Below are 21,485 nucleotides of genomic sequence, written 5' to 3'. Positions count from 1 at the left end.
AAACTTTAAAATTCAGGTGCCATAAATAAATATTTACATTATTCATATAATAAAAAACTGCATTTCTAAATTTATGGATTTTGGTGAGTCATTAGGTTGGAAACAATAATTATTTAGTCCAACAAGATGTATTTTAAAAGATTAAATATTAAAAGAAGTTTCAAGAAAAAATAGAACATTTGAAAGAACAAAAAGTTAATACAGGCTTCCTACTATTATTCGTTTATTTTAAGCTCAGCATTATATTATTGACTTATATATAATTTATCTTCAGAAAATTTATGCAATAAAGATATTTAAGATTTCTAAGAGCTTACAAGGACAGATCAATGGTCAGTAAACTTCTTCTGTAAAGGTCTAAATGACAAATAACTTAGGCTTCACAGTCCATGACTCTACTGTAACTATTCTACTACAGTAGTGTAAACACAGTCATAGAAAATACATTAACAAATTAATGTGACTATATTCCAATAAAGCTTTATTTATGGGCATTGAAATTTGAATTTCATAAGATTTTCCAAGTCACAAAATATTATCCTTCTTGGGATTTTCTTCAACTATTTAAATATGTAAAAACCATTCTTAGATAATGAAATGTACAAAAACAAGCGGTGGGCCAGACTTGGCCCACAGGCCATAGTCTGCTGATCCTCAGCATAGATAGTTTTTATCTTATCAACATCCAAATAAGATATGACTCATATATATGTGCATACAACCTCTGACCAACTTCTCTTCTCTCATCTCTCCTAATCGCCCATCTCCAAAGCTGAAACCCTTAAAACTGCTGCCATAGCAGAAACAGTGCAAACACTTAGAGCTTTAAAAACAAACACATACTCACACAAACATCCAGAAACAATAAGAAAACTACTTCGGAGAGTCCTGTAAAATAATGGTAATGCTGAAATTGGAAGGTGACCTTGGAGGGAGCCTCCCAGATCTGACCACACAGCAGCTCACCTTTTAACCCCCCAAAGACTCTCCACAACACTGTGATAAACAATATTAAAGATTAATAAGCATCCTTTCCTTAAGCACTTACAGGAAAGTAAAGAATTATGATTCACTGAAACTTAGTGCCTGTTAGGTCAAGCAACTTGCTTTTAAGTTGACCTAGCTGAGAACAGCAATATTAGAACAGGACTTACAACTAGGAAGGGGAGAGAAAAAAGTCATCCACAAACATATTTGTAATCTTCTAAAGGTATTTTTGGAACACAATTCATTTGAAAATTGGAAGCTACATATATATAGTTTCTCATTTGCAGACATTTCTAAAGAAGATAATTAAATTTTTTCCATGTTACAAAGATATCCACAAAAACAACTTTTAATTTGCAATATTTAACCCATCAAGCATATTTCCTCTTTCAGAAAAACCAGAAGGAAAATCAATGCCAGTTTATTCACTCCATTGACGTTAAATATACTAAATTAGAAAATAATTCTGAACCCTAAATCATTTAAAGACGTCTACATAAGTTCCAAAATTTTCCCCAATTGAGCAATCTTTTCATAGATGGCTTAGAGCAGAATTTTTTAAATTCTCATGAGAATTTACTATTTCAAGAAAATGAGGTTTACAGACTCAGGATAATAGTTATAATAATTATTATTGAGAGTCTATGAGCCTATTACATGCTAGTCATCACTACTAAAGTAACCAAAGGAACTAAATTCAAAAATATTCACAAAATTAAACTATTTTGAGGCTTGTATAACACCTGAGAAAGAAGATATGACCATTTCTTCCTTAATATTCAACACAAATGCATGAAATGTCACAGACTGGACACTGTACTCTTCTAAAGGGGCCATACAAGCAACAGCCTAACAAAGAACAATAAAACTCCTAGAGTTTGGGCATTTAACTATTATTTGGGTATCAACAATAATTTAGTTGTTTGCTGTTCCAAAGTCTCCTGATGCTAAGGAAATCCAGACTATCATCAACCTAAAGATGTGTGTATGAGACATCACCCAATCTCATTATTCTCATTATTCTTCATCTGTCCTTCACATCCTGTCATTCTTATGCAAAATGGATACCTGAGGATGCAAGTTATCTTCACTCATCTATAAACTGGAGGGGGAGGGAGGCTAAAGGTCTAGGGAAACTTCGAGACACCACCAGTGACCACAAACTAATATTTGCCTTAGAAGCAGACGCTATTTTTGTTAACAACAAATATTATTGGCAAGCAAGAAATGCAGAAAAACAATGCAAAATATTTGAACTGTAAAAAAAAAACCACTTCCATTCCTTCAATCTTCTACCTTTGGAGACAAGTTCTGCCCAAAATCTGGTTAAGCATTTCCTCCAAGAGATCCACTGACTTAAGTATCCTAAAGAGAATGGAAGTCATCTACCATTACCTTGGAGGTTCTGCCTTATTCTAAGATGAGCTTGAAAAAAAGGCCCAAAACCTTGGAACGGCCCAAGAATAACTTCTAATCTCTAGGTTTACCTTAAAAATTTCTCAAGGTCTTTTGTACAAGGTGTAGGTAAAAACTAGGATAAATTACACCTTACTGTGAAATATAACAGTTGGGGTTAAATTTGGCCTTACAGAGAGAAAAGTAAGCAAAACAGATTATAAATCAACAATCCCACCATATTATATAACAGACTTACAAAGTGTTACAAACATAAAGAACATAAAAAAATGCATCCTTTAAAAAATGAGTTTAAATTCATGTATCCTTTTCTATTTTAAGAGAGATTACATACATAACTTGAAGAAAGACATATCTGGACAAGGCACGGCAGAGAAATTTAATTTAATATAGCCTAAGTAACTTCTTAGAGAAATAAAATCCACTGTCAGTTTTCTTCTACTTACTCTGACAACAACTGCTAGGCCAGGACTTATCAAAAGTTGTTGATGATAACGTGAATCTAATAAGTATTAAATAGCCAGAAATTTACCTTAATGTGAATGAAAATGTTAAAAACTTCTCAAAAATAAATCAGATGAAACAAAAATCTCAAAACTTCAACTCTCTAGGGAAATACTGATGCAACAATGGGGTAGGGGAAATGCAATGGACTACAAAATAGTTTCATTAATACCAAACCATAAGCAATAAAAACATAAACAAAAGCTTTTCTCTGTTCTTTTCATTTCCTTTTGTTTAAGATCATTCAGTATCCTCTAAATGCTAAACTGATTAGAAAGTAACTTGAAAAGAACAAAGCAAAACAACTTGACATAATCAAGTGATCCAGTTCTTGATTTTACAATGCCCACACTGCTTTCTTTCTTACCTTGTCTATCCTATCTGGGCGGTTAGTGGCTGCCAAAATGGTCACGTCCTTTAACTGTTCAATGCCATCCATTTCAGTTAAGAGCTGAGCCAAAACACGATCAGCTACATTCCCAGCACCTGAAGAACTGATTTTTAAAAATATACTTTAACAATCTGTTTAGCTATTTGCAAATACTCTATTATTTTCAAAAGAATGTACAGTCTATGAGAAAAAAAAATTGTTTCAAAATATAAAATACATGCTTCAGGATTCACTGCTTGTTAAATTATTATACCCAAAAACTAACTATATTCAAATCATTTCTTTTCCTCCATCATCAACCATGTTCATTTTCTCTCCAGTAATAAACTGGTAAGTAAATATTACATATAAAAGATCTGGGAAGCAAGATACCAGATTATTTAAAATAGTTCATCAATAAATAATTACTTAATTTAATCAATATGTGCATTCTAAATGGTAAATATACTGTCAGCAATAGGGGATAAAAAAACTGAGTAAGATACAAACCCACTCCTCACGTGAAGCTTAGAGCCTATGTAAAATAAAAAACTCCTTACACACCCATAACAAACGCAATTATTTCTGATGTATTTTGATATTTTCTAATATTAAGAATTTTTTTAAGCATGTCAGCAGGTAGGTAGTCACCATAATCCCCATGTACGGAAAAATAGGCAAAGAAAGTATGTTATTTTGTTCCTTTTGTTCATGTACCAGGTTAATTACAAAGCTACTACTGGACATAATACACTTTAATTTAATCCCATTTCCTTTTACCACAAAAAAAAATGAATATCGATTTTTAAGAAGTAAATTCAACAGGTCTTACTAATTAACAAAACCCTAAATTACACAATCAAGGCCACACAATAACAATTCTCATTAGCACTAGATGAAACTTAGTAGGAGCTGTTTAGAATTGAGAAATATATAAAAAAAATCTATGTGGATGATTATACAGTGAAGTAGCATTCTAAGTGTATTACACAGCTCAACGCAATCAGATGTACTTGGGGGGAATGGAGAAGAGGGAAAGAGAACAGAAGGGACACATCCTATACTTTTGTCTTAGCACCCGTGACACAAGTGCACCTTAGTACAATCACTGTGTAATATCTTTAAAAATAAGGTAGGAGGGGCCAGCCTGGTGGCGCAGTGGTTAAGTTCGCACGTTTCGCTTCTCGGCGGCCTGGGGTTCGCCAGTTCAGATCCCAGGTGCGGACATGGCACCGCTTGGCAAAAGCCATGCTGTGGTAGGCATCCCACGTATAAGGTAGAGGAAGATGGGCATGGATGTTAGCGCAGGGCCAGTCTTCCTTAGCAAAAAGAGGAGGATTGGCAGTAGTTAGCTCAGGGATAATCTTCCTCAAAAAAGAAAATAAGGTAGGAGGCTGGCCCAGTGACATAGTGGTTAAGTTTGGGTGCTCCACTTTGGTGGCCCAGGGTTCACAGGTTTGGATCCCAGGCATGGACCTGGCACCGCTCATCAAGCCATACTGTGGCGGTATCCCACACAAAATAGAGAACGACTGGCACAGATGCTAGCTCAGGGACAATCTTCCTCACACACACACACACAAAAGGTAATTAGGATCTCCAAATAACAGAATTTAGATCTCAACATGCATTACAAGTTCAAAAACTTGACTCAGTGTATACACAGGAGAGTGGCCTCTAACTCACACTAATCAAACACACATGAGGTTATTATATAAATCACAGTCAATTCATTAAGTTAAATAAATGGTCCTTTCCAACGTCTAAAAAGTTTGGGATCAAGAAGTACTTGGAAAGCCACTGAGATTTGTTTTAGTTGGCAGTAATTCCTGCAAGTAACTAAGCAGCAGGTGCACAGATTTGCTGATTTGACTACTTAAGAATAAACTGAACATTTTGAATAAATGGATTACATATCCTTCAAAAGATCCTCCATAATATAACTTTTCCACATGAGAGTTTAACTGTCAGATAGGAACACTGTTAGCAAAAGCTCTAAGGGCGCCTTCAAAATGACCACAAGTATATAAATATTTAAGGCTGCCAAAAGATTACATCTTTAATTGTATCTACTCTGCTAATTAGTTGTGATCCTGCACAACAAAGGAAGATCACATGAACAGGTCTTTGGAGAGTCAAGGTGGACTGCCCAAGGGAGATGGTTTCTAACCTACAACCTGAAAAATGAGTGGGGACCAGACAGGTAAAGGGAAAGAAGAAGAAGAGAGAGAAAACAGAACAATGAAAATGGAAAACAGTTCAAATAGCTCAGCATGGCAGTAAGGTGGAAATTTAAGATTAGTACAGAAAGATAAACCAAGGCTGGATAACAAAGGCTTCATTACCCAAATTGCTGTGTTTGGATTTTATCTTAAACTTAATGGGAAATCTCAAGTAGAGACATGACAAAATCAGCTTTATGTTTTTGAGGACCACTATGGCTACAGTGTGGAGAACAGGTTAAAAAAGGGCAATACTGGTCTGTTCTCCAGTCCAGCATGTAGGGATCTTGGAAGTCTTAATTCCCTCCTAACAAGTAAAAAGCTGAACAAACTGAAAGATTAACAACTCTTCTTAGATTCCTCAGAAATGTGAGATCAGAGATATCTTAATTGGTTCAGGCTGCTGTAACAAAATACCACAACTTGGGTGGTTTATGAACAATAGAAATTTATATTTCTCATTGTCTAGAGGCTGGGAAGTCCAAGATCAAGGTGCCAACATGGTTGGGTAAGAGCCCTTTTTCTGGTTCATAACCAATACCTTTCTCACATGGTGGAAAAGGGCAAGCAAGCTCTCTGGGGCCTCTCTCATAAAGACACAAATCCCACTCATGAGAGCCTCACCCTTACGACCTAAGCACCTCCCAGAGGCCCCACATCTTAGGATTTCATCATATGAATTTTGGGAGGAAACATTCAGGCTATAGCAACAAGGCAAACCATTGCTCCCAAAATTGGAGAGACAGGCTGGATACAGAGAAACCAATGAGCAGAAACCTCCATGGGAACCAGTGCCGGGGTAGGGAAATCTGAAACATAACTGATGAATTGCTGGAGGCTCAATGTGGAAAAGTCTGAGAGTTAAATACTCCAGGAAGAGCCAATCATAGGGAAATCATCACATTTTTGTGAGCTTAAGCTCCAGAAGCTATACCAGGTTCTTACAGGAAAGATGTAAGGAAAATCTCCTTATACTTCCAGCAGGAGAAGGGGGAAAGTACCATTTTGAACATGCCAGAACATTCTGTACTTCTTAACAAGTCCTGCCTTCAAGAGAAACTATTTTACCAGAACCAAAACTATTAGGATTTTATCAGAGCCCAGTTGAATTGGAGGAAGGAAAATACCCAACTCTAGCCCTTACTAGCCATCTTGTTCCACTCTAAGGAAGGGGGAGTTGCTGAAAAGCAATTGTGAAGTTCACAGTCCAGCAACACAGACTCACTAAAAGAATGCAACTAATCATAGGACCATAGAATACTTCTCCTCCCAACAACACCTTAATACTACATTACTAAAGGTCTATTTACAACAGTTCATTTTACCTACTACATCATGTCCGTCTATCAGGAAAAACCACAAGACATACTAAAAGGCAAAGAAAAAACACAATTTGAAGAAACTGAGCAAACACTAGAACCAGAGAATGAGCAGGAATGTTGCAATTATCAAACCAGGAATTTTTTTTTAAACTACGATTAATATGCTAAGGGTTCTAATGGACAAAGCAGACAACATACAAGAAAGGGACAATGTAAGCCTAGAAATGGAAATTCTAAGACTCATAAAGAAGTGCTAGAAATCAAAACACTAACAGAAATAAAGAATGCTGTTGATGGGCTCATTAGTAGACTAGACATGGCTGAGGGAAGAATTTCTGAGTTTAAGTATATGGCAATAGAAACTTCCAAAATTGAAAAGCAAAGAGAACAAAAGACTTAGAAAAAAAAAAGAAACAAAAGACTATTCAAGAACTGTGGACAACTACGAAAGGAGTAATAAATGTGTAACTAAAATACCCAAAGGAGAAGAAAGAGAGTAGGATAGAAGAAATATTTGAAGCACTAATGACAGAACTTCCCCAAATTAATGTCTGACACCAAACCACAGATCCAGGAAGCCCAGAGAACATAAAGTAGGATAAATGCCAAAAAAACTACACCTAGGCATATTATTTTCAAACCACAGAAAGTCAAAGACAAAGAAAAAATCTTCGAAGAAGCCAGAGGATAAAAACACTTTACCTTAGAGGAGCAAAGATAAGAATTATATTGGGTGACTCCTCAGAAACCATGTAAGCAAGGAGACTAGAGTGAAATATTTGAAGTGCTGAGAGAGAAAAACCACCAGCCTAGATTTCTTTATCCAGTGAAATTATCTTTCAAAAGTGACGAAGAAATAAAGACTTTCTCAAAAAAAATTGAGGGAATTTGTTGCTAGTAGACCTGTCTTGCAAGAAGTGTTGAAAGAAGTTCTTCCAAGAAAAGGAAAATGATCTAGGTTAAAATGCAAATCTATGTAAAGAAAGGAAGAATATTAGAGAAGGAATAAGTGAAGAAAAAATAAAAACTTTAATTTTCTTATTCTTAATTGATCTAACAGATTACAGTTTGTCCATAATAATAATAACAACAATCACAGAAATGATACAAGGAACTAGAGGGAGGAATTCAAATATTCTGTATTCTAAAGTACTCACACTACCTATGAATAGTGTTATTTTGAAAGTAGATGTAGATTAGTTGTAAATGTATATTGCAAATTCTAGGGCAACCACTGAAAAAAGTATTTAAAAAAGTATAATTCATATACTAAGAAAGAAGAGAAAAGTAGAATGACATAAAATGCTTGATTAAAACAAAAAAAGGCAGAAGAAGAGTGAAAGACAAAAAGAGGAAAAAAGAACAGAGCCAACGAATAGAAAACAATAATAAATATGATAGTATTATCTAACTATATCACAATAATCACATTAAACATTAGTGGTCTAAATAAACCAATTAAAAGAGTGGATGAAAAAACAGGACCCAACTATATGTTGTCTACAACAAATCCACTTTAAATATAAAAATACATATAGATTAAAAGTAAAGGGATGGAAAAAGATGTACAACTTTAACACTAATGAAAAAAAGCTGGAGTAGCTATATTAATTTCAGACAGAGCAGACTTCAGAACAAGAGAAATTATCAGGGATAAAGAGGGGCATTACATAATGATAAAGGAGTCAATAGTCCAAGAAGACATAACAGTCCTTAATGTGCATTACCTAACAGCAGAGCATCAAAATATGTAAGGCAAAAAGTGATAGGACTGCAAGCAGAGAGAGACGAATCCAATCTTTGAAATCTCAACACTCCTCTATCAGAAATGGATAGATCCAGCAGGCAGAAAATCTACAATAAGGACATAGTTGAACTCAATAGTATCATCAATCAACTGGATATAATTGTTATCCATATACCACTTCATCCAACAACAGCAGAACACACATTCTTCTCAAAGTCATATGGAACATTCACGAAGATAGACTATATTCTGGGCCATAAAACATACTTTAACAAATTATAAAGAATAGAAATCAGGGGCTGGCCCCATGGCCAGGTGGTTAAATTCACACGCCCCACTTCAGTGGCCCAGGGTTTTACCAGTTCAGATCCTGGGCGCAGACCTAGCACCACTCATCAGGCCATGCTGAGGCAGCATCCCACATAGCACAAACAGAAGGACCTACAACTAGAATATACAACTACATACTAAGGGGCTTTGGGAAGAAGAAGGAGAAGGAAAAAAAAAGTAGTAGAAGATTAGCAACAGATGTTAGCTCAGGTGCCAATCTTTAAAAAATATTAATTAAAAAAAAAGAATAGAAATCATACAATGTATGCTATCAAACCACAATGAAATTAAACTAGAAATCAACAGCAGATAGTTGGAAAACTCCAAAATACTCGGAGATTAAAAAAAAAACACTTCTAAATAATACATGGGTCAAAGAAGAAATCTCAACAGAAGTCAAAAAAGATTTTAAACTGAATGAAAATGAAAACACAACCTCTCAAAATTTGTAGGAGGTAGTGAAAGCAGTGCTTAAAGGGAAATTTACAGCACTGAATGCATATATTAGAAAAGAAGATCTAAAATCAATAATCTAAGATTCCATGTTAGGAAAGTGAAAAAAGAGAAAATTAAATCCAAAGTAAACAGAAGAAAAGAAATAATAAAAATCAGAGCAGAAATCAATAAAATGGATAACAGGAAATTAAAAGAGAAAATCAACAAAACCAAAAGCTGGTTCTCTGAAAAGATAAAAAAAAAAAATGATAAGCTTTTAGATAGGCTAACTAAGGAAAAAGAGAAAAAGACACAATTTACTAATATCAGAAATGAAAGAGGGGATATCACTACAGATCCCATAGATCTTAAAAGTTTAATAAAAGATACACTATGAATAATAACACTACGCCCCCAAATTTTAAAATCTAGATGAAATGGGCCAATTCTTTGAAAGTCACAATCTGCTAAAACTTACAAAAGAAGACCTAGATAATCTAAATAGGCTTATAACAATTAAAGAGATTGAATCAATAATTAACAATCTTCCAAGACAAAAAGTATCAAAGCCAGATGGGTTTATTGGTAAATTCTACCAATCATTTAAGGAAGAAATTATACCAATTTTCTAGAATTTCTTCCAGAAGATAGAAACAGAGGGACTACTTCTTTTTTGTTTTTTTGAGGAAGATTAGCCCTGAGCTAACTACTGCCAATTTTCCTCCTTTTGCTGAGGAAGACTGGCCCTGAGCTAACATCCAGGCCCATCTTCCTCTATTTTATATGTGGGACGCCTACCACAGGATGGCTTTCTGCCAAGTGGTGCCATGTCCGCACCCAGGATCCAAATGGGTGAACCACAGGTCGTGAAGCAAAACGTGCGAACGTAACTGCTGCACCACCGGGCCGGGCCCCAGAGGGACTACTTCTTAATACCAAAACCAGACAAAGATATCAAAAGAAAACTAAGGACCTGTGTCTTTTATGGACAAAATATTAGCAAATTGAATTCAGCAATGTATAATAAAATATGTATAATTCAACAATGTATAAAAAGATTTATACACTATGACCAAGGGGGATTTATCCCAGGTATACAAGGCTAGTTCAACATTCTAAAATCAATGAAACTAATCTATCACATCAATAGGCTAAAAAAAGAAAAATCACATGATCATATGAATAGATGTAGAAAAGGCGTTTGACAAAATCCAACACCAAATCATGATAAAAATTTGGCAAACTGGGAATAAAGGGAACTTCCTCAACTTGATAAAGAACATCTACAAAACACCTACAACTAACATACTTAATTTTGAGAAAGAAGAAACTTTCCTGCTACAATTAGGAACAAGGCAAAGACGTCTTCTCTCACCACTACTTTTCAACAATATACCAGAAGTCCTAACTAATGCAATAGAACAAGAAAAGGAAATAAAAGGTATACAAATTTGGAAGAAATAAATAAAACTGCCTTATTTGCAGACAAAATGATTACCTATGTACAACATATGAAAGAACTGACAAAACTCTTGTCAAAAACCCATACCAGATATCTGGACATTCACATGCAAAAAAATGAATCCAGACATAGACTTTATACTCCTCACAAAAATTAATTCAAAATGGATACAGACCTAAACAGAAAACACAAAACTATAAAACTCCTAGAAGATAACAGAGAAGAAAATCTAAATGATCTTAGCTATGCTGATGACTTTTTAGATATAACACCAAGGCATGACCCATGAAAGAAATAACTGATAAGCTGGACTTCATTAAAATTAAAAACTTCTGCTGTGCATAAAGATACCATCAAGAGAATGAGAAGACAAGCCACAAGCTGGAAGAAAATATTTGTAAAAGATGTGTCTGATTAAAGCTCTATTATCCAAAATATAAAAAGAACTCTTAAAATTTAACAATAAGAAATGAAAAACGCAATTAAAAAATGGACAAAAGACCCAAACAGAAACCTCACCAAAGATCTATACAGATGGCAAATGAACATATGAAAAGATGCTCAACATCACATTTCATGAGGAAATTGAAAATTAAACCAACAAGGAGATACCTCTACATACCTATTAAAATAGCCAAAATCCAAAATACTGACAACACAAATGCTGATTAGGATGCAGAGCAACAAAAACTCTCATTTAATGTTGATGAGAATGCAAAAATAGTACAGCCACTTTGGAAGACAGTTTGGAAGTTTCTTACAATACTAAACATACTCTCATCATATTATCCAGGAATCATTTGCCTTGGTATTTACCCAGGCAAGTTGAAAACTTACCTCCATACCAAAACCTGCACACAGATGTTTATAGCTCCTTTATTAATAGCTGCCAAAACTTGGAAGCAACCAAGATGTGCTTCAGTATTTGAATGGATAAATAAACTGTGGTCCATAGAGACAAGGGAATATTATTCAGTGCTAAAAAGAAATGCGCTATCAAGCCAGGGAAAGACATGCAGAAACCCTAAACACACATTACTAAGTAAAAGAAGCCAATCTGAAAGGTTGCATATTGTATGATTCCAACTATATAACATTCCCAAAAATGTAACACTATGGAGACAATAAAAGGGTCAGTGGTTGTCAGGGGTTGAGGGTGGCAGAGGGACAAAGAGGCAGAGTACAGGAAATCTTTAGGGCAGAGGGAAACTACTCTGTGTGATACTACCATGGTGGATACATGTCATTACACATTTGTCAAAACTCATAGAATACACTACACCAAGAGTGAACCCTATTGTAAACTATGAATTTTGGGTGATGCTGTGTCGTACGTTCACTGATTTTAACAAATATACATCTCTACCGTGGATGATGACAGTAGGCAGACTGTGCATGTGAAGGGTTAAGGGGTATATGGGAACTCTCTGGATTTCCTCTTCAGTTTTGCTGTGAACCTAAAACTGCTTTCCAAAATTAAAGTCTATTTAGAAAAACACAAAAAATAATTTTAAAGGGCAATATTGTAAGCCATTCAGTTAGTAAAATGTTGCAATAATCCAAGATAGAAAGAGAGATGTATGAATAAATATTGTGGCAACAAAGACAAAAAGTGGATATATATGAGAAATAATACATGTCATTACATATTTGTCAAAACCCATAGAATATACTACACAAGGAGACAAAACCAAGAGAGCTGGTAAACTACTGTCTTCATAGAGTCACTGGGTGAAAAGGATTTGAACTATAAACACACTGGGTTTGCAGTGCCTGTGGGACAACTTGAGATTTAGATATAAAAGGAAGAGGTAAGACATGGAAATATAGATTTTGGAGGCTTTGCCATAAAGATGATAAGTGAAGAGATGGAAGTAGAAGAGATCACTCAGGAAGTGTATAGCAAATGAAGAAAGGTAAATGAGTAGTGAACAGAATGCTTACACCAGTATTTTATGAATAAGTGGTATATATTCGTCAGCTTAGGCTGCCATAACAAAATACCACAGGCTGAGTTGCTAAAACATAGAAATTTATTTTCTTGTAGTTCTAGAGTCTGGAAGTTCGAGATCAGGGTGCCAGCATGGCTGGATTCTGGTGAAAGCTGTTCCTGGTTTGCAGGTGGCCACCTTCTTGCAGTGTCCTCACATGGTACAGAGAGAAAGAGGAGCAAGCTCTCTGGTGTCTCTTCTCACACGGGCACTAATCCCAGCACAAGGGCCACACCCTCATGACTTTATCTAAACCTAATTATCTCCCAAAGACCCCACATTAGGGTTAGGGCTTCAACACATGAATTTTGGGGGGACGCAATTCAGTCTCTAGCAGGGCGCCAGAGAGGAAGGAAAGAAAACAAGGAACAAGAAACAGATAGTGTCACAGCAAAGAGGAAGTTAACTGTGTCAAATGCTGCTGAGTCAAGTAAAGGAACAAAAAATGTTGAATGCAGTTATCCACATGAAGGTTATACTCCCTAGCATTGGAGAGAGTTACACATACACTAATAACAAATGTTAACCTAACTGCACTACTAAATGATGGTAAAATTCTTCTAATTTTTGTGCCCTACCTAGAGGAGTTTGTGTAACATAACTAAATTGTTCCAAGTGAACGGTATATTTTCAACAAAAGAAAAAATCCTGGGCCATGCCACATCTCATTTTATATGTGCTATTGCTTGCTTTGTCTTTCCCTACTAGGATCTATACTCAAATGTCACAACCCATCCTTAGCTATGTCCTGTACACTCTCCCTTCTTTCTCCAATGAATTAGTAAGACTGCTAGATATCTTACTGGTAAGTGTGAATGTATTAGCTGAGCTTACTGAAAAGTAAAAATAAATAGCTACTAGGTTTTGTTTCAGATTCGCAAAGGTCATTATGGTATGGTAGGAGGAGGATCACGGAAGAAATGAGGGGGATAGTTTCATTACAGAGTGCAACAACTCATTCAATTCAATTCATTCATTCAACAAACATTCATTGCCTAGCAAGCCAGGCTGTTTTTTGAAATGAGAATGGAAGGTTAAGAAGGCATTCCCTACTCCCTGAAGGACCTTCGAGTCTAGTAGTGAAAAGAAAACGCCACATTTACTTGCTTTTCCAAAATAAAAAACACAGAGTAGTTCTTGAAAGACTAACTCAAGAACTCTGGATTACATTTGTTTTCAGTTTAAATAAAGAACTTCGACAGAATAAACAAAACTAAACAAAACTAGATTAAGATGACCACTTACTCCATCAGTAATGAAGAAGTGGCTCTAACTTATAACCATGAGTGATTTTATATTATACAGAATATTTAGAATCCTTTCTAGAAAAACAAGAGCAATCTCATATCTATCAAAGTGAGGTTTAACCAGGGGTAGTACTGAATTTGAGTACCACTCAATATAGACTTTCATATGTGGTAACATTTGAAAGAAAATCTAAAACATTTTATTAGAGGCTAAGAAAACAAGTTAACAAATGATAGAGATTTCTAATATTAAAATTCACATACAGGTTTTAACTTTTCAAATTTTATAAAACCAAATAATTTGAATACATTTAAAGGTATTCCAAATTTATATAAATTTTCATCATATAATTCAAACAGAATTTCAGTATCTCATAGCCCAGGATTAATGTTGTGAACATAAATTACTGTATAAATTAACATTTAAAGCTGAAAGAATGCCATATATAAGCTTTATTATCAGCACTTTTTTTTTTTTTGAGGAAGATTAGCCCTGAGCTAACATCTACCGCCAATCCTCCTCTTTTTGCTGAGGAAGACTGGCCCTGAGCTATCATCCATGCCCATCTTCCTCTACTTTATATGTGGGATGCCTGCCACAGCATGGCTTAACAAGCAGTGCGTAGGTCCACGCCTGGGATCCAACCAGCAAACCCTGGGCTACCAAAGTGGAGCATGTGAACTTAACCACCGTGCTACCAGGCCAGCCCCTATAAGCACTTTCTACATGAGAGCTTATTGGGAAAAAAAACTCCTAAAAACTATACAACCATTTTTCATTTTGAATCTAAGGTTTAAGTCATAGGTAGGAAAAAAAAAAATTTAAGGGGTTTTTTAATGCCACTTTTTAGATGCTGAAAATGCACTGACACACCATCACACTACATTAACATAAACTAGTCTAAAGTTAATTTAAGAATGGGTAAAACACTTCATAAACAGAAAGATTACCAGTACCATAATTGTTTCAGACACTGAACTAAACACCAAGCATTAGGTACAGAGTCCATATAAAGAAATGCAACAATTAAAAGTTCAAGATATTCCATTATCAACAAAATCATAATGTATACATCCCTATTCACCCCATTCCTCAAAACTCTATATCTTATAAAGAGGTAACATAGAAAAGGTTTTCTTAGATTATCATTCAGCCTTTATCCCTTCCTTTCAGCTTCTTCTTAAGAAGAGGAGAGATACTAGGAAGTTAGAATCTGTGAAATAATATTAAATTACCAAGTAATCTGGAAAAGGATAGGGCTGAGATAGTGAAAACAAAAATTCACATGAATTGTAGCAAAAAAATAAATGGTGAATTTCAGCAGGAACCTGGAATCCATAAGAAAAAGTCAAATAAAAATTCTAAACCTAAAAACTGAAATTTAAAAAGATGAGTGTAAAAGGAGATTAGACACAACAGAACAGAGGATTCTTGAACTAGAAAACAGATTAGTAGAAAGTAGCCAAACTGATTCACAAAAAGAAAAACAGACTGAAAACAGTGTAAAAGACATATGGAACTCAGTGGAAAGTCTAAGAAACATATAATTGCAATAAAGGGGAGAAGAGAGAGAATGAAATAGAAGGCATATTTCAAGAAATACAACCTGAGAATTTCCCAAAACTATCAAAAGGAATCACAGGGACCAAAAATGGACTCAGGATTTTCAAATGCTAAAGCCAATAAAATTATTGCCAACTAGAGATAACAGTCTGTGACCAACATTTACATTTAAGGTTTATTCCAAAAGTTGTCTTTGCAAAATGATTTTAGCAATCAGTGGCTAACAGTAAAACAAATACAAACAATATTTCAGAGTCCTAAACAGCAATTCCCCTAGTAATAGAAACAGTAGCTATTATGGCACCATTTGCTTGCATACACACCAATAACTGCTTACTCATTAAAAATGTCAAGAATTCTCTTTTAAAAAGTAAACTATTATAAAGATGTAGCTTGTAAGTTATGAAAACACTAAAATTATCAACATCTTTTCTTAAAGGGAAAGTGGAAGAAAAAAGGGAGATAGCCTGGGAAGGGTGACTAGATATTTTTAAGTTCAAAAAAATAGTGTAGGAACTTATGTTTTAAACAATTTAAAAAATTTGAACATAAATCTTTTCTATAATTCTGAATAAAACTTGTTGATAACACAGTAATAAATCCATCTACAGAACACATCTCTGTCCCTCAGAAAGAAGCTGATTCTTCCATAAACAAATGCATTATTTTTAATAAGTCATTTCCAATACCATCAAACTCTTAAACTGAAGAAATCTAATTCATGTTAGACTAGATTTTTTTAAAAAGCAATTCTACAGAAAAGCATTATATCACATTCCACATATTGTATTTTCCTGTAAACAACTTTCTGCATGCTTAAAATTCTAGCTATGCTATTCAGCTGACAATAACATCTTTATAATTAAATAAAGAGTCTATCGACTACAAGAAAACAAACAACTCAATCAAAAAGTGGGCAGAGGATATGAACAGACATTTTCCAAAGAAGATATACAGACGGCCAACAGGCACATGAAAAAATGTTCCACATCACTAATCACCACAGAGATGGAAATCAAAACTACACTTAGATATCATCTTACATCCATTAGAATGGCTATAATCACCAAGACAAAAAATAATAAATGTTGGAGAGGTTGTGGAGAAAAGGGAACCCTCATCCACTGCTGGTGGGAATGAAAACTGGTGCACCCACTGTGGAAAACAGTATGGAGATTTCTCAAAAAATTAAAAATAGAAATACCATATGACCCAGCTATCCTACTAATGGGTATTTATCCAAAGAACTTGAAATTAACAATATAAAGAAACTTATGCACCCCTATGGTCATTGCAGCATTATTCACAATAGGCAAGACGTGGAATCAACCCAAGTGTCCATCAATTGATGACTGGATAAAGAAGATGTGGCATACATATACAATAGAATACTACTCAGTCATAAAAAAAGACAAAATCGTCCCACATGCAATCATATGGATGGACCTTGAGGGCATCATGTTAAGAGAAATAAGCCAGGCAGAGAAAGAAAAATCATATGATTTCACTCATATGTGGAATATAAACAAATTTATGGACAAAGAACAATTTAGTGGTTACCAGGGTGAAGGGGGGTGGAGGAGGGAACAAGGGGTGAAGGGGTACACTTACATGATGTCTGACAAATAACGTACAACTGAAATTCCACAATGTTTTAAACTATTATAACCACAATAAAAAAATTAAATTAAATTAAAAAATAAAGAGTCTACCAAAATCAGAAATTTCTCAGATTCCTTGCTCACCTTGTTGAGCTGACTTAAAAATAATCTCCTCAACAAAGTCTTCTCTGATTCCCATAAATAAAATTAAACTCCCCTGTTTCTGAGAAACCATTTGTTTGCAGCATTATGAAAACTCAGTACATATTCTATTTATACAATGCAGTTTATCTGTGCCTTACTTATAGCCTCAAGAAAATGGAGAACTCTGATTTTTCAAAGAATGCTGTGAGGGGAGAAAACCTTCATAAATAATTATACAAAATATATACTTACATTCATTGAATACCTACCTCCCAGACACTGTTATTAATAATAGATGACACATATTTAACTTGCTGTGCCATGTATCACATGTATTCATTCATTAATCCCAATAACAGCACTGTGAGGTAGATACTACTTTTACTCTCATTTTATAGATAAGGAAACTGAGGCACAGAGAGGTTGAGTAACTTGCCTAAGATTCCATGACTAGCAAATGGCAGAGGCAAGATTTAAATACACATCTACCTGACTCCAGAATCTATACCCTTTCCATAATACTATAAAGTATAAATAACTTTAAAGAATTTTGTAAACCAAATACACCAATGTGCCAAAGTTAGGTTGAAATGTTTTAAGTTAGCACTCTTGGGAAGGGATGGCAGCGGGGAGGCAGGGAGCTTTTATTATAGTCGAAAGGAAACAACTGTACTAAAGAAATATATGCCAATTAAGAACAAATAACCACCAAAACTGGAAAAATGAAAGCAAAAACCATTTGATGAATGCCAAGAATCAATAACGCCTTGAATTTTCCAGCTTATCACTACATGACAAACTATGCCATCAGATTGTGATCAATATTCAGCATAAACCTAACCGTTAAGTGAGCTATTTTAGATTAACAAGATACCCTATAAAAGTAGACAGACATAGTGAGTTATCTTCGCCAGCTGTCCTAGAGCTGTGTAAGCTGCATGTGCTCTGCATAACTGCAGCTTTGTATAAACTGTTAACATAATGACATAAAAGTATGTATTTTTCCATTTTGCCATGATTTCCTAGTAAAAATTCTAAGCTAACATAGGCAATACTCATTACATCTGTACAGTTTTGACTCAAACACAGTGTTAGAGAAACAAATGATTCTTAAACTCAGGGTTCAATTCACACTATGACAAGGCTTTTGGCTTTTTTTGGTAAGGAAGATTGGACCAAAGCTAACATCTGTTGCCAGTCTTCCTGATATTGCTTGAGGACGATTGTCACTGAGCTAACATCTGTGCCAATGTTCCTCTATTTTGTATGTGGACAGTGTCACAGTATGGCTTGATGAGCAGTGTGTAGGTCCACGTCCAAGATCTGAACCCGCGAACCTTGGGCTACTGAAGTGGAACGTGTGAACCTAACCACTACCCCACTGGGCTGGCCCCACAATCTTCCTCTTTTTGCTTGAGGAAGATTGTTGCTGAGCTAACATCTGTGCCGATCTTCTTCTATTTTTTGTATGTGGGACACCACCACAGCACGGCTTCATGAGTGGCATGGAGGTCTGCATTGGGAATCCAAACCTGCAAAGCCCAGGCCACCAAAGCAGAGCAGCAAATTTAACCACTACGCCACCAGGCCAGCCCCCAAAAGGTTTTGGTTTTTTTTTTTAAAGATTTTATTTTTCCTTTTTCTCCCAAAGCCCCCCGGTACAAAGATGTGTATTTTTTTTAGTTGTGGGTCCTTCTAGTCATGGCATGTGGGATGCCACCTCAGCACGGCATGGTGAGCGGTGCCATGTTCGCACCCAGGATTCAAACCGGCAAAACACTGGGCTGCCAAAGCAGAGCATGTGAACTTAACCACTCGGCCATGGGGCCGGCCCCCCCAAAGGGTATTTTTGAAGGGAATTTTTTCCCAATCCTGGACCTCCCCTCAGTCGTCATGAACATAATCCTGGACCTCCTCTCAGTTGTCATGAACATAATCCAACAAAAAGATAAACTAATCATGTCAGTTCAAACATTTTCTGACAATAGGCTGTCTAAAACTTGAAGCAGAGAAAATGCTTCTAAATATGTATTGTTTTCCTAGTGCCATAGACCTAGAAATGGTGATATAGAAAACTAAAATTCTGTAGTAATTATAACGAATTATTATGCAATATGAAGTTTTTTAAATCATTCCAGTAAAACCTTTACTGATTAGTACTCATTGGGAAGGTTGCTTTGAATTTGGGAAAGGGCTTTGATATTCAATGAGCTTGGCTTCAAATGGCAGCTTCACCACTTACGTTTTGTGTGTAATCTTGTGGAAGAGTTACTTAACCTCTCTGAGCCTCAGTTTTCCCAAACAAAACACGGGAAGGCTCGTACCGTCCTCAAAATTAAGTAAAATCTATAAAGAATCTAGCATACTATTTAGCACAAAGGAACTGTAGATAGCAAGTACAAGCATTAACATAATTATAATCATCACCATTAAAACTGGCTTAATGAAGATATCCAAAACTTTTTAAAGGTATTTTAAATTAAACTAACAAAGAAGTGTCTGGCATATAAATGTTTACTGACATAAAGCACGAACATGATGTATGGTAGATTTTCGGAAGCTAGGATAGCACAGGTCAGCAGATACATTCAGATTCATATTGGCAGTTCCCTACTTGGCCTTACTTATAACACAGTAAGAAAGTAACAAACTTCCTTAAAGATTGCCGTGAAAACACTAACATAATACTAAGATAAGAGCTGCTCCTCTGAAGCCCTTCATAACTGTTAGGCATGCCTAAAACAGTGGGCCTAATAAATAAACTACTAAAAGAAACTTTGTTTTTACATGATGTATTAGTAGGAGATTGCCATACCTTGGTAATTAGAATTCTTTACATTTTAGTCTTAACTATTAGCTATTCAAATGTAGTAATAGCTTGGCTCCTCAGGGTGCTCAAGGAACGATTTATTTTGAATAGCTAAAACTTGCAGATAAGGATATTTTTTTTAAAAAAGATTTTATTTTTTCCTTTTTCTCCCCAAAGCCCCCCAGTACATAGTTGTATATTCTTCATGGTGGGTCCTTCTAGTTGTGGCATGTGGGACGCTGCCTCAGCGTGGTTTGATAAGCAGTGCCATGTCCGCGCCCAGGATTCGAACCAACGAAACACTGGGCCACCTGCCGCTAAGCGCGCAAACTTAACCACTCGGCCACGGGGCCAGCCCCCAGATAAGGATATTTTTAAACTTTTCAGACATTCTCATATTTTAAAATGATTTTTTTAAAAAAATGGAAAACCTTCTAAAACAGATAAAACAGACAGAATATTTTTCAACAATATACAAGATTCTGTGCTGGCATGCAGAAATGCTTCACTCAAGATATAGACTAAAGAGGAGAAAATCTCCACTTCTTTGGTTTCTTGGATCTATACCAAAAGAAGTTGACTTCATCTGTTTTTTTCTACCCTTTTTTGTGTGTCTTCTAAATGAAGGTACTTTCTTTTTTCCTGAGGGACAGGGTTGGGTAGGTGGATACTGATTCAGGATCATTATTTACATGCTCTAAGTGTGGCTATAGACAAATAGAATTTACAACCCAGTCACTTGGGTGCTTGCTTACTTGAGAAAAGACTCACTTCGACTCCCCTACAATAAAATAAGTGTGACTGAATGGTCTTCTGGGCAGAGGGTAACATGGTGACCTTTCTACAAAATTCATTAGTATACAAAGGATGGCAGTAGTCTTTTTTAAAATGTTTTCTCACCAACCTAAGCAGTATGATCTTCAATACTGTTGCTATCCTGTTATCCTTTGATTATTGTTGCTATCAGTTACATTAAAAAGAGTATCTACCATTTCTATATACTTAGCACTTCTGACCAAGTTTTGTGATTCCAGACCAACTTTTAGAGTTAGTGTGTTCAAAAACTATTGACTTTTTTTGAAGAATGCAATGCCTGACACTTCATTAATTCTTTTTAGAGGTCTTTTGCAGGTGAATGTATCCCAATGCTTACAAATGATTCGTTATAATGAAGATGATGACGCTTCTATGAACATAAACGCAAGTGACAAAATTCCAAAAGATAGGCTCTGTATTAATTTTAAAAGAAAATTGGTTCAAAAATGACACTAAAACATAGTGAAGTCAGACTCTGCTAGCAGTTAGTTGAGTGAACCAAATCTCTAGTTTCTCTG

The 21,485-nt window shown here is 35.4% G+C and overlaps 1 protein-coding gene across 2 annotated transcripts in view; it reads right to left on the bottom strand.

The window, feature by feature from the left end:
• SPATA5 (spermatogenesis associated 5) overlaps positions 1–21,485 on the bottom strand; it is a 307,772-nt gene that overhangs the window by 201,293 nt on the left and 84,994 nt on the right. For both annotated transcript variants that reach the window (XM_046657518.1, XM_046657519.1), the window contains exon 14: positions 3,275–3,401. In XM_046657518.1, coding sequence (XP_046513474.1) covers positions 3,275–3,401 — 127 coding nt within the window. The remainder of the gene's footprint in view (positions 1–3,274; positions 3,402–21,485) is intronic.

The sequence above is a fragment of the Equus quagga genome, chromosome 3 (genome assembly GCF_021613505.1).
Source record: "Equus quagga isolate Etosha38 chromosome 3, UCLA_HA_Equagga_1.0, whole genome shotgun sequence".
Taxonomy (NCBI): Eukaryota; Metazoa; Chordata; class Mammalia; order Perissodactyla; family Equidae; genus Equus; species Equus quagga.
The sequence above is the reverse complement of the archived record's forward strand: the minus strand, read 5'-3'. Positions and strand labels throughout refer to the sequence as shown.